The sequence below is a fragment of the Seriola dumerili genome, unplaced genomic scaffold (assembly GCF_002260705.1).
Source record: "Seriola dumerili isolate Sdu_G_001 unplaced genomic scaffold, Sdu_1.0 BDQW01000044.1, whole genome shotgun sequence".
NCBI lineage: Eukaryota > Metazoa > Chordata > Actinopteri > Carangiformes > Carangidae > Seriola > Seriola dumerili.
Window position 1 is genome coordinate 7,078,334 of NW_019174299.1, and position 21,446 is coordinate 7,099,779.

Sequence of the window (21,446 nt, forward strand, 5' to 3'; positions counted from 1 at the left end):
GATCACCCAAAAAACAGTCAGCCAGTCATTGGCTCACTGACCTGTTCCAGAGAGAGGCTTGACAGAGGAGATCTAAAACTACATTAAGATGGTTTTTGGTTCTTAAAACCACAAATGTATCTTTTTGTGGATGAACACTTCTAATAAAACACAAGAGAAGTGTAAAATATGGGACCTTTAAAAAAGCAGATGATTTTATTGACCACTGGACTGTGCTTTGATTAGCTGCAGCTGATTCAGAATTATGAAAAACTAGAAATAGACACTATATTACACCAGTGTTAGCGTCATTGCACTGGCTACCTGTAACATTGAGGAGAGATTTTTAAATTCCTTAACTTGTTTTTAAAACCAAAATCGGTCAAGCACCTTCGTATCTTTCATGTTGCCTGGAGTGTGTTCCAAACCACTCAATTTGGTTGCTTAACGCTGGTTTGCTAAAAGTGGCACAAATAAACATGCGGTGAAGCAGCTTTTGCAGCTATGCACTGAACATTTGGAATATACTCCCACCACGATCCTCTGTTGATATATTCAGAACTTATTTTTATGGTCTTGCTTTTAATTAAATCAACCCTCTTTTATATTGCTTTATGGTTTTTATGTCTTAAAATTGCTTTTACTACTATCAGGTGTTTTTACAACCAGTATCATCTCTTTTATCTCTCAATGATCTTTTCTCTATTTTTTTCAGGATTTTATTGCTTTGCTGTCTTTTATTACTTTAATGCGTCCTGTCTTTAAGCAAACTGATGGTCATTCATACTTGACAACTAGGTAATTAACTGTCAGAATATGACATGACTTGATCACCTGGATCTTTTCACTCTGTTGGTCCTTTAAAGTATCAACATAGATTTATCGCCTTGTGGTTGTCTGCCTCTGCCAATCAGACTAGTTTCAGGTTACATCCCTGTTTATCCAGAGTCATATAAAATATTTGTATGAAATTTGTGTCATGATTGCCATGTGAAGTTTTGCGTAATGGCTAAAAAGTGTTTTCCTCGAGTCCAAGTGACATTTGTGCTAAATTTGAAGAAGGTGTTATTGAGATATTGTGTCCATGAGAATGGGACGGATAGACAACCCAAAAACAATATGCCTCCGGCTCTGGCTGTCGCTGGCATGGAGGAATAACAAGCAGAGCGCTCCTCTCTTTTATTAACATTTTTGGGGGAGTCTAAACAAGGACAGACAGTGGTCTGCAGAGAGTACAACAACCAGACAGCTGCCAACAGTTTTATTTTGGCATTAGGCCAATTCATGGAATTAACATTAATTAGCTACAGCTGATAAAATTTGCTGCTGAAAGTTGTCATTTGAACTGCTGGGATTGACAGTTAGCAATTCAAAATGTGGAGTCTGGTATGTCAGTTTATAAATATATTCATTAATTAATCAATAATGCTAATTTGTCAGATTAGTTGAGAGCAGATGTGCCTGTTCACCACAGACTCTGGCCTCAGTTCTAACATTTAAATGTTGTCTTAAAAGGTTTTCAAATTGCAAATATATTGAATTTCCTGTAGTTGTTGGGGAGAAAATAACCAGTGGTCAATAAAAGAGATATATTTTTGGTTTTAAGAACCAAAAACCACCAGTGTATTTTTAAAGCTCCTCTCTCAGGCTTCTCTCTGGAGCTCTAGTAACAAAAGGTCTGTCAGCCAATCAGAAGAGAGGATCAGAGGCTCTCTTCTGATTGGCTGACAGTTTTCTGAGTGATTGAATAAAAACAAAACAGATTTCAGCATCATCAACTTCATTCCTCAACACTCAGACAAACCAAATCCTGCAAGGTTGGATGGTGGGTCCAGGTGGGCGGGGCTTGGGGTGTAGCTGAGAGCAGTGACTGCTTTGTTGTGACATCATAAAGTTACAGAAGTCCCGTCAGCTGGTTTTAGGGCTCATTCCTGAGTACTAGTAGTCCTGCAGACTATGAGGTAAGAAGAAAGGCGTTAGAGAGAGGTGAATGCTGCTGGGATAAGGAATCAGCACTTACCAGAAACACCCTGTACGCATCTTTCCTTGTGACGGAGCCCCAGCAAGGGTCTGTATCGTTGTACTTCACACTTCCCGCGCTGCAGGAGTGGTTTCCACTGCAGAGCAACATAAACACAAACAAACACAGCTAAATGTTTAACATCCAACCTTGTGAGATAATGCCATCTGAGACTGATGCACGCACCAGATCATCCCCTCTGCTGTTTTAAATCTATAGTCTGAACTCTCATAACAGATTGGCACCTAAAATGTCCTGGTTTACGCATCATAAAAAGACACAATAAGATTAATCAGCTAAAGGAAAAGCTGAGGTGCAGCAGAGGTTGTCAAAACTTGAAGGGCATCACTTACAAACAGTCACAAAGCCTATCACTGCTTCGTGACAGAGTGAGCTTTAGTTAAATCATCTGGTTCTTCTCATGCTGTGAAGAAGTCTGCAGTTTGTGCCCTCAGGCAAAGAAAACTGCTTTTGATGTTTCAGTTACATCTCACATTTATTCTTGCTGGAAGGTTAGCAAGGTTTGGACCACAGTGGAGGAGAATTTAATATGATAAGACAGCTTCTGTACTGTGCCTCAGGACAGAATGAGGTGGAGCGGCTTTGTTACAACAACAATTAGAAGAAGAGGACAGAGATTATACTTTTTCACTTCAAATCACAGGTGATTTTATTATTTTGAATTAACTCAGAGAAGCAGGGAATGAAAGAACACTGATGCAGGGTCAAATGAAAGCAGTGATAACAGTGTCTTTTATGAGAGATTTAGCTGCGTGTCAGTCTGTCTTCAATTGTGCTCAGGTTGAGTGGACAAAAGCATAAAGTATCAGGTCAGGGTCTGGCTTGGCAAAGAACTCGTGAAGTATGCATTTTTCCTGTAATCACTGGTCACAACACGTGATGTTTAGTGTCAGTTTAGCCAATCACACAGCACAGCTGCTGTCATTTACCTATATTTATGTGTAATTTGGGAATTTTAGAATAATTATTTGATTAGCTTTGTTGGTGGTTGTATCCTTCCACCAACCAGCCAAGATGCAGGAAATATGGTCACAATCTCTGTATTGATTGATTTCCAAACGTCAATCATGCATTGAGTAACACGCAAGAAAACATTCCACCTTAAAAGTGTCCGGTAGCTGCAGGTAGCCTCTGAGCTGCTCAGTGAATTCAATTGTTGTTGAGTGAAAGGATGTTTTCTGTCTTTTCATCTTTACTAATCATTCACTCTTCTGACAGTTTCTTTGTCTGTGATGCTTTTACTCACTCTGTTCGACCTGGACAGCTTGTGCTGCTGGAAATGAAAGCTAGTTTAGCTGCGTTTTCATAGCCTAGCCTGTTAGCTTAGCCTGACCTCTGCCTGCACTGCAGCTTCTCCTCTGAATGGATGTTTCCAATGCGGCTTAGTTTGCTTGACACAAATCAATAAATGAATGTAAACTTGCCACCATAGGAGCAGCGGTTACATAACCTTTGAAACAAGCCCCAATTTAACAGTGCACATGCACCATAGGTGCGCTCGGTACATAAACAAACAGCACTACACCTCTGCACATGACAGGTGAGATCCCAATGAAGTCAGCGGCAAGTCTAAAGACAGATGTGTGGCTGCATTTCAGATTTAAAAACTATTTAGACAGTGAAGAGCTTGGAAAAAAACAAATCTATATGCAAGAAGCCATGTGTACCTGTTCATACACAGTATAGCCAGGGCACTGGGGTACATTAACAACGACCATTACATCTACTATTTGTTGAGATGTGTCCAAAATGTAACTGCTTTAGGTCCATTCGTAATGTAAGCATTAATGTTTTTAATAATGCACCAGGTTAGAGGAACAATTTACAGCATTAGTTCTCTCAGAATCTCAGTCATATCCAAGAAAATTTGATGATGTAACTGAAATATCTGTAACTGAATCGATAATGAATTGGGACCTTGTGAATTGGAATCGAATCAATTAAGGAAATCAGTGGCAATACCCAGCCCTATAAAATAGTGAAGAAATCATCAATTTAAGCAAAGGTTATAGAAAGAATAATACTTTCTCCAAAAGTAAAAGTTGTCGGAACTGTCTAAAACGATCAAAAACATCCCTGTCAGAAACTTTAACCATCACTCTCCTGAAATCATCTCACTAAAACAACACTAAAGGGGGAATGGCTATTTCTGTGGCCGGGGGTCTGACGGGCAGAGTCTCTAACTATATGAAACACCTTATTCTCGCCCAGTCTGGCCAACGGACTTGCAATAAAAACCTGTCTGGAAGCAAGTCAACAAGACACAGACGTCAGGATCACCAGTTAGAGGTCAGCAGGCCTAAAGGCCTCTGTCAGCAGAGCTTTATTGTCTCAATCTTGAGTTCAGAGGGTGAAAATTGGACCCAAGTGTGTGGGGGGACGAGAGGAGCCAGTGAGATGAAGAAAGATTAACTTTGTCTTGCCAAAACGGAGAGAAGCAAATGTTCCAAATGTTCTTCAAGGAGAGCATCTATAAAACCCATCTATATATAATTTTATTTCACAATAAAACTGACAATGAATGTGATAAAGTGAGTACATTGGTCTTACCAGGCAACTTCCATTAGCGATATAGGCACAGCTGCTGCGTAGATGGCCAGGTCCCCGTACAGATAGACTATGATGCAGATGTAGAACATATTGACGCCGACTGAAAGACAAAAATGAAAAGATCAAGATATGAATGAATGACTAAGGGAGACGTGCCAAGTTTGTGTTTGTGGATGAAAATGAAGATTCAAGACGTAACATGAGGTTGAGAGGTGACACGCAAACACATTCTTCAACTTTGTCAGCTGTCCAAACACTTCATTGTGAAATATGGTTGATGCACCATGTGTGTTAAACTTTACCATCTCTATTAAAATGCACCCTCATCTGCACACCTCCACTCATTACATCCCTTCATCCTTTTTTTCTGGGACAGCAGCGTGGACTGCAGAGGCACGTCTCATTGGACCAATGAAAAAATATTAATAGCATGAATTTAAAAACCAATCACTCCATGAGGGAAATTTTTCCTCGTCAGCCTTTGCTCTCCACAGCGACAAGCTCTTAACCATCTCGCCCCCGCCCTCTCCTCCTCCCCTCCCTCTTCATCCACACACCCCAAGACTGGCAGGCCCTGCCCAGCAGCCTTTGCCAAGCAGAGATCGAAAGCTTTCACCAGCAGTCAGATCATCACAGTGCCCCTCACATCCATCATGCTCTTCAATTCTCAGAAGGGGGTTCAACTGTCCAACTCGACCTCTCAGCTAATTCATTACTGCCAAGGAAATTAGAGCACAGAGTCCATTAAAAAGAAATAAAAAGTGACAGATTTACAGATTTACAGGCTACACTGATTCTTTTATGAATTAAGCACTGAGGGGGCCCATCAAACAGCGGAAAACATACGGAACTGGCAGCCTAAGAAACAAGCACTCATCTAGTTGTAAAAAAAGATGTTAAGACTGGAGGCTGAACAGAGTACTGCAAGTCCAAATTAGCTGATACTTTATCTGAGCTAAAACTAATTATTTTACAATCAGTTAAACTGCAGCTTATTTTCTCATTTAATCGTTTGGCCTATAAAATATCAGAAAATAGAAAAACAAAAAAAATTTTTTAACTTTCATCTGTTAATTTCATGCCAGGCCCCATTATGATTGAGCTGCTCACATTTAAATGACTGGATCAGAACTGGGATTATATATTCTTGATCCTATTCTAGGTCAGTATTTGCTGAGTGGATTTTAGGGATGAGCTTTGGAAGAGCTGGTTGTGTAATAAGCCAAACTGCTTGTCTCCTTTGGCACGTCATATTTGAGGATGTTTCTGTGAAGTTGTTTCAGGGAGACCCCTCAAAGGAGTGTGATAAAACTCATTAGAAGACATACAGTCATATTATGTTTACTTGATACTGGGATTATGTATTTTATTTCATTTTAAAGTAACTTCAAAACAAATCAATGAAAGCATTAACCAACACTGAAGGAGATAATCGATAGATATGACCGTACTGATTTAAGGATTTTCTTAGGTTCTGCTTCGACCTCAGTTCATTTGAATTTAATCAATATTTTGAAAATGAATGTCTCTCTTCAGTCATAAGATGCAAATGATGTGAAAAGTTAGACAGGACCACTTTTATAAAATCAGAACTTCTATTTGAACTTTCTGATTGTGAGTTTTGTCGGTTACCATGGCTATGTTTGCTGGTTTATTCCCAGCTCAGCCACTGAAACACAAATTCTTTCTCTCTGGCTACAGATTGTATTGCATAGAGTTACACGATTTCAGCCGGAATGGTAATTTTTTTCATTTCATTTTTGCTGGAAAAAAAATGATGATGTGATTTGTGTTGGCTCTGTACCAAACAAGGATGATCCCTTACATCTGGAGAATATGATTGGTAGGCTGGTGCATCTCTGTGGCACCACAACGCTTCATTCATGGTTTGTTTGTATGATTTGGATATTCCAGTTGACCATACTGTGATTTCAATAACATTTTGATTACTTGTTCAGGCCTATTGTCAATTATAGACTATAAGTATGTGTGTATACTATGACTGCATATGTATAAACAACATTTAACAGCTGAGAGGTTAAAAAAACTGTAGTTCATAAAAGCAAATTTTTTTTAGCAAAAGCTTTGGTATCAGTGTCAAAATTCAGGTCTCAAAAAGTCTCAAATGTTTAGCGCAGCCCTAGCACCGATGCTTAATTATGTGCAAAATTATATGCAAAGTACAATATAAGTAGTTCTGTGGTGAAACAGTTCATGGGACAATGCTAGCAGTATATGATAGCATATGATATTAAAATATGGTCCATATCTTTTAGGGTTGAGATAATGAGAATTAAGTCTTCCTAAGTCTTACTTCTCATCAGCTGAAGAAACAAATCCCTCGCTATGCTGCACGTTAAGTCTCCTGTGGCACAACATACACGAGGCATATTAGTGTCTCAGTAGCAGTTAGCAGAAACAGGACGTACTATGCTCTGCTGCTGCTGTCGGTAAGCGATAGCAAGGCGAGAGCTCTGCATGACCACAGGGATGCAGGCCTTCACGGCACTGTAACTAATATTTCCCAATTACCCAGAGCCACAGGCGAAAATGCAGCAAAATGGGTCTTCACGTAGGAGCCCGGCCTTTCATGTAGCTGTGAAATGCAGCACTATCCATCAGCACATTGCCTCTGACTGACAGCAGACCTGACAACCTCTCTGTGAGGAGCTACACAAAAAAGCTGCTGGGCCACTGTTTAGTTAAGTGCACAATAGGGAAAGGCAGTTTTATTACCTTGTAAAGACTCAACTGTGCTGATATACTGCTGCATTTAGGGATTTAATTCTGTGTGCTGCATAATAGGAGTAGGACAGGATGTTATTTTAATTTTTTCCAAACCCTGTAAAATTAAATTGTCTTGTTTGGTTACAAACGACTCATTAGAACCTTGGTCACATCTAAAGCCTCTGAAATAAAGAACAAAATGAATTTTAACTTTGAGTTTCACTTCATTACCATCTCTCCTCTCTTTATATTCAAATTCTGCTTCTTGTAGGAATGTCAGAGTGGAATTATGATGAACTGAGATTATAGACATTAACAAATCAAATCTAAATTGAGCCAGCCCCAGCGGCAACAACACCATTAATATATGTCTCTAAAAATAAGTAAATAGGACAGTACAGAGATAGAAATGGCTGATTGAGGTCTACCTTGTACACACACAACTTACTGTATGTGTAATGCAGAAACCATTAGACTGAATCTCTTTGACACTAAAAACACTCAAAGATTTAGGGGCAGTGGAATAAATCCAAGAATCCTTGGAGAGATCCAGATCTTACCCAGGGCCTGCATGACTGGATTTATTAAGGACAACACTGATGTTTGAGATATTTAAAAGCAAATAAATCTACCAGTGTTCATGTTTAACAAATATTTTCGATGAACAATATAATCTGAATGAATTGCCATTTTGTTTTCTCTTCAACCTGTCATCATTTTCAGTCGACTCCTAAGCAATTATTGGTTGCAAGTTACAGTTAACATTTGTCGAATCGATTCTAGAAATATGCCAATTCAAAAGTGTTATCTGTGCAAATCGACATAACAATAACCTGTATTGTGGCATCATCCATGCTTATTACCATCTTCCATGTCTGGCTCTGGCACAGAAAGAAGACATCCCCACACTAGACCTATTTAAATGATTAAAATTTTAGATTATTGAAAGTCAGGTCTGAATCTGTGACAATTTTTTGATTGAAGTGATCCATTAAAGAAGCTATAAGTAAGTTTTTGCTATTGCTACATAGCTAACATTAGCATTAACAGCTGTTTACTTAACAGTCTAGAAGAAACGTGGGTTCAGCATCAAACTTCATTCCTTTACTCACCAAGAGCTGTCTCCAGAAGGTGGAAAGCAACCCTCTTGTTTTGTTTCTATTTCTATCACTATATTTCTTCTATTGAAGTTAGCACGCCAAGCAGCTAGCTGCAGGCTAGTCGTCCCATCGTGTCACTTTCCGATACCGAGTCACTGTAGTGTCCAGGCTGCCTTGAAGAAGTACCACTACTCAGAGGACGTATTATAACCTCTTGTCTTGTAAACGCAACAATGGCTGAAGCTCTTGCCAAGACTGGTAAGTAAACAGCTGTTAATGCTATGGAGCAATGTAGCAATAAAACTTACTAGTAGCTATATGAGCTATAGCCAAGATATATACTGAGCGTGACACACGGATAGTACAATATAAACAAAGTCATGTTCAATTACCTCTAACATCCCTTTGCCATTTCTGTATTGCAACTCCTCATCAGGTGATATTTGTGCTGATTGCACATATAAGCTAAAATCACCTGTTCACAGCAGCTTAATGTATCAGACCAAGGGTGCCACTCGAGCCAAACATACTTTCAGCATTTACTTCATATACTTTATGTTTCAATCCATCAGAAAGCAGAGCTGACTGAATAGATTCTAAGTCATGACAAAACAGGCTTCACTTGGTTCCATTTTGAGAAATAAATGAAGCTTTCATAGGGCAAACTTCCATCCTGGGACTAAGCTTGTAATATCGATCTGTTGGGTTGATCACAGTTAGCCATTATAACATACTCCCTGAAATTAAAGTGCATCTTTTAAAAAGCTGACACTGAAGACTATTGTAGTAGTGGTTTATGGAAAATAATTGGGCTGCACGATAAAGCAAATGTCCATTTATTTTCCCAGTGGCTCAGGCACTCGTGATTTCATTTTGCCAGTGCTCTCAATGCACAAGTATGACATTTAAGTAAAAGTCACTGAAGTATTAAAAATAGATGTGCCCATGTTTGGTTCTCATTAAAGCCACAAGCTCAGGGTTACAGTGGAGTAAATTAGTATTCGCCACCATGGGTCTTCCGTATGTCAGGGGAAGGACGGCTCACGTTGAAGAAACAATCCTGCTGTTTGCACAGCCACCATGTTAACCACTGCATCAGATCACAAAGGTAAGAAAAGCTGAGACAAGATGCTGATGCAAGGACAGCCCTCTGTAAATCTCTCTGTCTTTGTGACTTTAGCCAAAGTCGTCTTCTAATCAACTTTCAAATCATCAATGTGAAGGTTATAGTAACACTTTTCCACAGTGGTGCAAATAAAGAAGCCTCCATCAACATTCCTGTCAGTGGCTGCGGGTCAGGCTGATACGATAGCCATGGCCTTATTCCAAACCTGACTTGCTGCTGCTGCTGCTGCTGCCATGTCAATTTCAGCCCAGAAGGAAGTCAAATGCCCTCTAAGATGAGATGCTTTTAATTGCTAGCAAAGGTGCAGGGCAGAAAGACAGTGTGCAATCAAGCCTACAGTTTATTACCTGTGAAGAGTGGGGAGGTAGTGTAAAAGCTGTCCTGTAAATTTAGCAGAGTATAATGGACTTGTTTGCACTTTCTTGTTAATTAGCTCCATAAATCCATTAAGAAAGAGCTGAATATAAAAGGAGGTACAGTCTGCAGTTTGCCCTCAGCTGATTTTATTTTTCTATGATTTCCAAGAAAAAAGGTGCTACTGGTTATCAAATGTCAACATCCGTCTCCTCACACCCATAATCTCCTATTTGGAGTAGTTTGCTGTCTAACAAACTGTCACATATTTACATTTTCAGGCATTTTGGTGCAAATAGCTCCCAACGGCCTGATTGTGTTTGATCTTAGGTTTAGCAGATTATTTGAAGTGCGAAACTATGAAACCCAAATGCACACTAACCAATAAGCAGTATTGAAATAGTGTATATTGTCTAACAATCACTTTAAAACCCAAAGATATTTCTTGAACTGATAGAGAAGACCAAGAAAACCTGTAAATAATTACCATTTGAGGACCTGGAACCAGTGCCTTTTCTGCACAATAACGATATTAATAAGCCATATAGTATAGAGGTAGATGTCCATGTGTTGTTTGATTATAAAGCAGGTCTAGGTTCTATATTAATACTGTGAAAGTATCAAAGCCTCAGTCCACAGAGAAATGCACACAGCCTGCATTCAGAAACTGAGCCTTAAAACAAGCTGTCAGGACTTCTGGAACTTTGTGATGTCACAACAAAGCAGTCACCGCCCTCAGCTACACCCCCAAGCTGGGGTGTACAGCTACACCCCACCTGGACCCACCATCCAACCTTGCAGGATTTGGTTTCTCTAAGTGTTTTCTGAAATCTGCTATATTTTTATTGGATCACTCACAAAACAGTCAGCCAATCAGAAAAGAAACTCAGAGCCTCCGCTCTTCTGATTGGCTCACTGACCTGTTGTTACTAGAGCTCCAGAGAGAAGCCTGAGAGAGGAGATGTAAAACTACATTGAGATGGTTTTTGGTTCCTAAAACCACAAATATATCTTCTTATGGATCAACACTTCAAAGTCTAAGGGCAAGTCTAAAAAAAAAATATGGGAACTTTAATGCACACATTGACTGATGGAAATCGTAAAACTGTGCAGAGCTCAGACATATACTCCAGCTCCATTTGTGCAACCAGTTGCCAGTAGGTTTGTGACATTAGTACCAGTCTGCAGGTTGTTTTTACATAAATTATAATTTGTCCCAGCATGCAGAGGTCATCCAGGGTCACATGACCGGCTGAAGGTCTACAGTCTACAACTTTGCTAACACAAATTAAGATCCCAATTTATTCATTATTTATTATATTTATTAGCAGATATAATATCCTCCAAGGACATAAGAGTAAGAAAACATTTGGGAGCACAAAAGGCACAAAGATTGCATTAAAAAATGCCTTCACTGCATCTGTTCACATCAGTGGATGAAGGACGAAATTCAAAATTAAATCCTTTTTTGGCACCAACTGAAATGTGTTTGCAACACTGAGAATCAGAAACTGAACCATACTGAAGCTGTCATGAAGCTCAGGTCAGAGTTGTAATTTTTTTTTTTTTTTACTCATTCTTTGATCAAATCAATTTGAACTTGAGATTCTACCAATTTCAGAGCGTTTGAGCAGAGTTGTTCTGCTCATTTAAATTTTGAGAACTTTGGCTTGTGTTGGTTTTTTTTTGGAATGGCTTTTTAAAAAAGAAAATGTTCATATTTTTCAGTGAGGTTTCATGTTGGCACTGGGATGAAACTCAGGTATCATATCAACACTAGTATCGAAAACTGTCAAATTATACCCAGCGTCTGCTGTCACATTTCATTATCTGTACACAGTGCGTGCACAAAACGAGAGCTCACACACAGCAGGTCAGAACTGAGCAGGTCAGTGTTGTCAGGATAAACAAAAGAGCTGTGTTTCCTCCTTCAGCATGTGCTGGGTCCTGTGCCTGTTTAATTCATTTCTGATTAGAGTCACTGGGCCGCTTTCCCATGGCATGGGGCGAGTGAGAAGAGGAGATAAAACTCATTTCCTTATTACCAATCGATACCTCCACGTGCCTCACCTGCACGCAGTCTGTTTCATGGAGGGAAAGGTCATCAGCAAAGCCTTTTTTTTTTTCTTTTTTTTTTTTTTTTTTTTTTAAAACACTTCACCTTTAAGAGACAGGACAGTCGAGTGAGTGACAAGAGGCCGAATGGATTGGAGCACACTGCAGCTTTCACAGCATGGGCTGCAGGACGGCATGCACAAGTGCGTTCACACGTGTGGGTGTGAACATGAGCCGAGTGGACGCGCGTTATACTGTGTGTGTATGTGCATGTGTGACGAGTGCTCCACCTAGTGGTGAAATGCTGAAGCACACAACATGTCAGCTCGGATGATGTTGTCAGAGCTTTGACCTTTCGTTGTTCCTTTATTCCTGCGACAGCAGGGACGCAGCAGACTGTTGAGTCACCTCGGCAATCGGGTTAAGAAGAGTCGGTCGGTGTAATGCAAGCAGACAAGGGGGGGGGGCTGCATGCGGACATAGCCAGGACAATGTACTGATATGAATGAGGAATGTAAAGCTGCAAGGTTTCCTGTCTCTGCTTCAAGGTGAGTTTGCTTTCAGTGTGCCATCACACGTTAGCAGAAGGTTCATTAGCTCCCAGATCATTCAGGTGGAAGCCTCACTGTCTTTGCCACAAGTACAGGATGTACCCCCTCACATACACATGCACAACGGGGAGATTAACAGTCATCATGGGGTCTGAAAAAGGTAATTACAACCAAAGGCAATTTCACCATATATAATCACAGCCAATTAAACAGCCAGCAGCCTTCCTTTGTGGACGTGAAAAACGGACATAAAAGGTGTAAAAAGAATCTTTTAGGAATGATCCCACACAACCTTCACTCCTCCTCCATAAATGTTACACGTGGCTAACGATGGTGGTGTCTGCAGTTAATTGAATAACAGTCAGTGAGAGTAGAAGCCAGAGGCGAGAAGAATATTACCTTTGTTGAAGAACATGGAGGCCATTTGACCCATCTCGACCCGCTCCACAATGTCGAAATGATCGGTGTGACCTCCTGATCTCTCTGTGGAAACAGTAAAACATCGTCTGCAGTGAGTACCACTCACAGTGGAGGTGGGTAAATGTCAAAGAGCAGTCTGATGATTTAAAAAAATATACACATTACATGGATTCAAAACTGGTCTGTAAGATACTTTATGAGATTACTGCTGAGATTCAATGGTTAGAATGAAATGGTAGAAAAACAAATTGTGAAAAATGCCAATTCAAAATACCCAGAGTTCAGGTGACAGCTCGTAACAGCTCACCTTGTCCAATAGTCCAAAAACCCAAAGATATTCAATTTATACAAGATATAAAACTGAGAAAAGCAGCAAATCCTCATGTTTGTGAAGCTGGAACTGAAGGACTTAAAAGACTGATGGTCAAAACCGTTAATGATTTCATTTTCTGTCGATCAACCAATAGATTAACTGTTTAATTATTTCTGTACTAATTATTATTCACTATTCAAAAATGCTGAGATTTGACGTTCAAACTAAAACGAATGAAAACAGTCCGTACAATTATTTTTAGAGCAATTATTTTTTAAATTTATTAGTCAACTAACAGGAGATAAAGCCCCAGCTATATTTTTTTAATCACTTTAAGTTATATGGAACTTTTCCAAATTAAAATGTCTGAAAAAACTTTGTCGAGTTGTGTTCTTACATGGAAATCTGTGATTTTAATCATGGTAACCAATCCTTTGGTCGCCTGTCAATGACATCATATCCTCTATGACCATGTGTCAGTTTGTCTGACAGAAGCTCTGAAATGACTTTTATTCAGTCTTAAGTCACATCTTTAGAATACAGTTTTTACACCTTGGTGGTTTTCAACTGTATATCTGAACAAGATGAAGGATTTTAGTCATCGGACGTCTGGTTCATAAGTTATCAGAGAAACAATCAAAACAAAGGTTAGCATCAATCTCAGCTCCAACTCTTCCCTGAAGTCTCTGCCCTCCGTACAGCGTCGGTGAAACACTGACTTTAAATGTGAATCTGCTTTATTCAGGGTTTTTAATGGTTATAATCACATGGTCTGACGGTAATGTGGTGAGGACAACAACTCCCATGATACCACACTATTTCATGACGTCACCCAACGCCGTCTTTCGTTGTTGTTTTGATTTAGAGAACCCTAGTGGCAGAAGTTACATACTGTGAGTTTAAGTCACTTTCCAGGCAAAAGGAATAAACATTTAATGGTTCCAGGACCTCAAATATGTGAATTTACTGCTTTTACTTTTGACTTACAGTGAATTGAATATCTTTGGGTTTTGGACTGTTGGTCACACAAAGCAGGAGATGCGATGATTTATTTCTATAATTATTTTAACCTGACGATTAAATGCTAAATCAAGACAAATAATCAGGACATTAACCAATGATTGAAATATTTGTTGGTTTAGTTCTTTATATTTTACCACATGATTATCTTTGGTAGATATTTAAACAGCAATAAAACATACTCTGATTAATTTAAAATTCTTAAAATTATTTTTAATGAAAAACATGTACAAATGTCAACTAAAAGTATTTTAATCTATTTTGTCTGATCTTCCTATAAAATAATTCTTTATCCATCCCGTCATGATAGATACATCCAAAGGATCAGGAAACAGTTACATGAATCACTTTTGGAGGATGCTGCTAAACCAGCAGGATTAACCTTGTGTTTGCTGTCAGCGCTTGCACTAATTTATTTCCTACAAACACTTGTTGCACTGATGATACTCACGAACAGACAAGATGGGCTTCGTCTCCGGCTCCGATCGGCCTCGGCCCATGACATCATCATCCGAATACTCAGACGTGGAGTCGCTGTCGTCGATCTGAGGAAGATGACAGGAGTGTGTAAAGCTCTGTTTTGGCTGCATGTTTTCCTAATTTCAGTTTACAAGCTATTAATGCAGTGTTTATTTGCTCTTGTATATCACACAGGGGAAGGCAACATCTGGAAATTACAAGCAACAGCTGGGGAGCACTTTGGAGAACGGAGGACCGCTCACAGCTCGCACACCAATACGTCGCTTTTTATCATTTCAAAAATTCTCTCCAGATTGATATCAATTAGCTGTCAACGCTGGTCAACTCTGCGAGTGTGATCAGCTGAATTGATAAGTGACATGTTGGCTGGGACACGGCTGGGAAACGAAGATGAGGAGCGACAGGAGGTAATGGATGTGTGACAAACAACGAGTAAGCGGCGGGAAACAGACTGTAGACAAATGTGAGATTTGTCTACAGGCTAAAATACAATTCAAGATACAGGAGAATATAGAGTAGAGCTGCAATGGTTAGTTGATTGATCAATTAGATCAGCAACATAAAATTTCGCAGCAAACTATTTCTGAGTCATTTTTTACTTAAGAAAAATGCAAAACTACATTACATGACACGACTACAGATTCTAAAATGGGAATATTTGTTTGTTTTGTCTGTCTTCTGCGATTATCAGTTGAATATTCAGGGTTTTGGATTGTTGGTCCAACAAAACGAGGAATTTCAAGACATAAAGTTGAGCTTTGGGAAACTTTGATTGTTCACCATTTCATGACATTTTATAAATTGAGAAACAAAATATGAAGATTAATAAATTATTGTTCATTGCACTCCTAATACAGAGGATAATGTCTATTTACATGGGATTAAATGGAAGCATCTGCTGAACTAAACTAACAACTGTTTAAAATGCAGTCAGTAGTTTGCCTGTAATTAGGACCAAACAACACAGGAAATTATTAAGATCATAATAAAGCGCTGACAGAACTTCCATCATTTTTGCTGGATTTGTTTTTAACATCTGGGGAGAGAAGTTCTCAGAAGAAGAAGAAGAATAGATAGTAACACAATCCAGTCGCATTTCCCTTATACCTCCAGCAGAGGGCGATCTCAGCAGCCAGTGCTACACATCAACCATCTAATCAGAGCATCATTCCCAACCAATTACGTGATACATTAGATCAGTTACAGCCATTCACAGCTGGGATCTTCTGTAAAGAGCTCTGCTCTCATCACATGGCCACAATTCAATACTGCACTTCATCTCTTCCTGTAAGTCTCCCTGGTTTTCCATATGAACTGACCGACAGAGGGACCGTCCTCAGAAACATGGTCTCTAGTTTGAACCTAATAAACTTCTGAAAACACATAATGATACATCACTTTACAACAGAAAAACAAAAACAAACATTTTTCTGTTAATAGGCTTCTCTCAAGCTGAGAGAAATAAAAAGCATTCAGTGGTAAACATTTCCAGTTTTCTCCCTCTCTTGTTTTCCATTATGTGGGAGGAAAATGCTGAGGGGAGTACAGGAGCCATGAATCAAGGCCGAGAGTTTGGGGCTCAGTTAGAGCCAGGCTATTGTCCTCAGGCTCATAACTCCTCAACTGGAAACACACAGGCATTAAGCAAGATGACTTCTGCACCACAGGAGAAACAAAAAGCAAAGGCTGAGCCAGTTAGAAAGTCTTTTTCTTAGTCAAAAAAAAAAAAAAAAATGATTGAAGACCGGGTAATGGAGTACAGTCCTGCACTGATAGCTTCATCTCAATTGGGTTCCTTATAGAGGGGTGGCAAGAGGAACTTGCTAGGATCCACAATAAAACAACATCCTTCTGAATAAAAAAAAAAATACACCTTCCAATTAAAAGGAGAATTTAACATGAAATATTCTACAGTCTGGTGATGTCTGCTGGGATTAAAATGACAACAGTTATTGTTTCTGTCAACAGAAGTTCAAATGTGAAAGAAGAGATGTGATGAATAGCTTCAGATCAAATAACGAAGATAAAAAAAAAAAGGTCACTCAGCTTTGGTGCTGCAGAGATACTTGGACACTGTAAATTTTTAAGTGTTTTATATGGTTAAAGTTATAATCTCTAACTTTTCCACATTAATATGTCTAAAAACAATGAGACCTATGTTATATATTTTGTTGAGATGTGTTCTGAGGCTCTATGGCAGCGACAGAGATAACACATGGAAACAACAAAAACTTTGTTTGGTCAGTTCAGATTGCGTCTGGTTTTCTGCTACAAGTATCTAAAGCAACTGCAGATTACTGATAGTGAAGACAACATTAACTAAGTTGAAGAGAGGCTCAGGTGTCTGCTACTGTTCATCTAAAACAACTAGAATCACCACCTCCTGGTTGTATGCCTCTGCCAATCAGCCAAGATGCAGGAAATATGGTCAGAATCAATTACAGCATTGAATGACGGCCAGAAGTGTTTTTACAGAACATTATGATGTCACACTGACCTTCGACCATTTGGGTATAAAATGCCATCTGCCATTGTGTGATAATTAGTGTATGAATTTGTGAGTTATGGCCAAAAACATGTTTTGTGAGGTCACAGTGACCTTTAACCTTTGGACATTAAATTCTAATCAATTCATCCTTGAGTCCAAGTGACTGTTATGTAATGATATTCCCTTTGATATAAGACAGCAAGGTCACCATGACCTTGAACTTTGACCTTTCCCCACCAAAATGTAATCATTTCATCTTTGAGCCCAAGTAAATGTTTGTGTCAAATTTGAAAAAAGATATTCATCTGTCTTGCAGTTTTACACATCAGCCATGACTCCTGTCAGTCATCTGTTTGTTGTAATCAATAAAGAAGTGACACAGCTTTGGAGTCTACACTCAGTATAAACACACAGCTAGAAAATTAGCATCACACTCCCTGACTGAAAACACTCTGGATTTATGTTTATTTGTTTATTTTATGGATATATGTTTCCTTGAAACATAAAAGATGAAGTGAGGTTCATTCGGTTATTAGCTGCCTAAACAAGCTTCAACCTGTCAGAACAAGACGTGTAAGCACATTAACCAGAGCTAAGAACTGGAAATGTCCCTGCGCTGCATTTATACCAACATTAGTTCCACTTTTTTGCCTGCAGGGTGTAAATAGTGTTTGGCTTAATGTCTTATTAGACAAACTCCCCCTGACAGAGAGGAACATTTACTTCTTTAATATTTGGTTTGTCTGGCACATCCTTACAGCAAATACAGAACCATCCATCCAGCTAACAGCCCATTAAATATACTTAAATGTAGAGTAAGACCCTGCTGCGTCTCAGAGGTTATTATCTTACCTCCTCCTGCTCTCTCCTCTTCCAGCGCAGCTGAGCATTGGCCGCCGCCATCGCCTCAATCACGAAAGTGGTGGTCATGTAGCTGGGAGGGGAGACAAGAAGACACAACAGGTTAACAAGTTGCTTTTAACGACTTTAATTGGTGGTTAAATACATTACAATGAAACTATTCAATCATCATTTTGGCCTTGACCATTCCAACATTACGTTGGAAACTTTGTTTTCAACAGCAGGTGGATTCATTTACACTTTCCTTAAAAATAAATATATTTTTATTAGATCACCCAGGAAACAGTCAGAGCCTCTCCTCTAACTTTATGCAGCTCTGCTTCTTGTTGTGCGTTTAGTGGAAGCGTTCGCTGGGCTTCGTAACAACACCTTACTGAGAACAACAAGGGAGGGTGTAGGGGTGTGACTGAAGAAGCATTTGTTTTGGTCTGAGATGTTGGTGGTCCAGTGCGACATCTAGTGGTAGTAAATATCATCAACCTTCAATGTATTATTAGATCCATATTTGATATTTGATTCTGTTCTCATATTTATATAATTATATGGACCAAATAGTGCTGCATGCATGCATTTAAAACAATCCACTTTCCCATCTACACAGCTTTTCACAAGGAATCAAACATGATTGAGCTGAAAACTTTGCCATTAAAAGTCTTGTGAATAATCATGCTTACCTTAGCAGGGAATAAACATCATATTCAAACAGATGCTGTGTTGTTTTAATACTGACTCTAAATATAAACTACAAAATAATTCAGATGTTGGTAAAAAAAAAAAAAAGCCTTCAGCCTTCAACTCCATGTCTACGTTGTTTCTGTTGTTGCATGCAGAAGGACAGGTGTCAGGAATGAAAAGGAAGTGGGGGAGTGGGTAATCACCAAACTGAGTCTGGGGTCTAACGAGAATTACCTCATGAATCCTAAAAATGAGATGAGTGCTAAGCTGACCACCCAACCGGCTGTAGCAAAGGCTTTGGGCATCGTCAGAGCTCCGGTTCCCACAATCAGATTGAACATATACACCAGCCCCACCTGTGGAGGGAATGAGCAGGACAGAGGGTAAAGACATGTACAAGTCCAACATGACCCTACTGAGATTTAACTCTAACAGGTTTTCATTTGCTACTGCATTGTGTATCCTTAGATTTCATTTTACTCCCACTACAACTCTTAAGTTTTGCTGCTGCAATTACTGAAATTTCTCTATGGGGATCAATGAAATTTCATCTAATATTAATGACTTATTTACTGTTGTTTTTTTATTAAGTCCAAAATCTCAAGCAATACAGTATCGGGTGTTCCTCAGAACCCTGTTTGATAAAGTCAACCATTGTCAAGGAAGACAGCTGGGATTACAAGCCAGCACTTACTCCTATCAGGTAGCAGAGCGTTTTAAAGATTCAAAGCTTTAGCTTCAGCTTCCTGGAAAAAAAACATCTGACCAGCAGGACTTAATGTGTGCGTGGAAAGGACATGTCGATGTAAGCAAAGTCAGGGAGTTAAGTTAGCTGTCAAAACAGAGTCCAGACCATAAAGAGGCCTGGTGTGTTAAAAATAAAAAAAAGAGGATGTGCAAGTAAATTAGTTTCCTCTTCATTTTTAGCAGTACTTTCATGTGTACCATCTCTTTTTACAAAGACATTAATGATTTGATAACCTAAATAAAAATGTCAGTTTTTTCTGTTGTACATTTACAAAGTATATATAGAGCAGTAAATTTAATCAGCTCAAGAAAGGTATGTACTTCAGTACAATCCACCAGGTAAAAGTTAAAGCAGCTGCAAGTCACCCGAGCAGAACGCTACAGTTTCTTCATTTCATATCAATGAAGGGCTGCAGTGTTTTCATTTGCTCCATTCGGATTCAGAAATGTGTCCACTGTAGCTCCAAGCTCCTAGCTACTAAAAGATTTATTTGGATAATAACCCATATTTTTACAGAGCTCTCCCTTTACAGTTACAAGGTGGTTAAACTTGTGCCTGACCTTAGATGATGAAAAAGAAATTAGGAATTTATCACGGCATTCTGCATGACACTCACAAAGGCGGAGTAGGGTTCCCCGGTCTCTGTAATTCCACCTGCCATGGTTTTGATGACACTGGTCTTAACCTGAAGGGGAAAAAACAGCGAGGTAAATGAAGCATGCTATATTGACTTTTTTTTTTTTTTTTAAACTTACATTTGCTTTATTGGCATATTCAATGTAGCATTGACAAAACAGGTTTACGCAAGGTCTATAATAGGAATAAGAAAAAAAAAGTTCAGAGTGTAATGGAAAAAACACAACAAGTGGCTGCCGTGTATTAAAGAACTCCGATCACATATCTTGCAATTTAATGTTTATGATAAGGTTGGCACAAGGGCCCACAAGTTAAACATTTCATTCGAGACTTTTCTTTCACTTTTAGCTCCACTTTTCAATTCGGCATAAACACGATTCACTAAACTGCACATATTTCAATGCAAACGTGTTTTTTTTTTTATCATTTGTCTACCGAGTAGTTCACGGTCTGGTGGCAGAGATTTGATTCATGACAGTGTTTAAGTGTTACAGAGTTACTTATGCCTACAGAAGCTCTCCGGGTGAATAAAATTGTGTATAAGTCACTGTTGATCTCGATGAGCTGATATTTGCTTGCTAGCAAAGCACCTGGCAGCACAGGTTGGTAGAGATCTAACATATGGATAAAGACTTGTTCTGACATTTTATGAATGCCGATAAACGTGGGAAACTGTTTAGGTTATCCTGGGGGCGGCTACACGGCTGTCTTTCTTGAAAACAAAATTGAAGACTGCTTACCTTACTCCTTTCCAGTGTATCTTGCTAACTTAGCTGCTAGGCTAGCAGGTTGCTCCAAACTGTCTGCCGTATCAAATCCACAGGAGCTAGCTAAAAAAAACGCAGAGCCTTGCAACCAAGCTAACATGAGCTGTTTCGGTTTTAGATAGTTGGAGGAAAGCTTAGATGGAGCCACTTTTCCATGGGCTAACAAGGCTCCAACAGTGGGTTGACTGGAGGCAGTAAACTAACCAAACAGCTGACCTGCTCCCGCATGAACACGCGTCAAGTTCACTTTCATACAAACTCAAACTTCCGGTACTCGCTTTCAAAGTAAAACCTTCTCCGTCGTGCCTCTATTGCGGTCGGTGGTTGATATAATAAAGCTTTTATTGTTAAGACCAGATAATATTTTTGTCAAATCACAATATGAGTGCATGTTTTGTTTATCACCGCTGTCCCTGCCTTTTCCCTACACTGGTAACAGCATGTTTACCATTATGGATGACCATGATTTCCAGTGTATTGAACATTACATGTTGCACGTTGGTAAAGTCAGCAACAATTTACATCACCTTGTTCCGGATTTGTTTGAACCCGCCC

General features: G+C 39.2%; 1 protein-coding gene across 1 annotated transcript in view; it reads right to left on the minus strand.

Annotated features, from left to right (window-relative positions):
- Positions 1-21,111, minus strand: part of tmem104 (transmembrane protein 104) — a 65,079-nt gene extending 43,968 nt beyond the window's left edge. Inside the window, exons 1-8 of the mRNA XM_022739672.1 lie at positions 20,865-21,111; positions 20,105-20,173; positions 18,975-19,096; positions 18,057-18,138; positions 14,688-14,781; positions 12,883-12,966; positions 4,571-4,670; positions 2,000-2,096 (exon numbers count right to left, since the gene is read on the minus strand). Coding sequence (XP_022595393.1) covers positions 2,000-2,096; positions 4,571-4,670; positions 12,883-12,966; positions 14,688-14,781; positions 18,057-18,138; positions 18,975-19,096; positions 20,105-20,149 — 624 coding nt within the window. The 5' untranslated portion in view covers positions 20,150-20,173; positions 20,865-21,111. The remainder of the gene's footprint in view (positions 1-1,999; positions 2,097-4,570; positions 4,671-12,882; positions 12,967-14,687; positions 14,782-18,056; positions 18,139-18,974; positions 19,097-20,104; positions 20,174-20,864) is intronic.
- Positions 21,112-21,446: the final 335 nt, after the last annotated feature.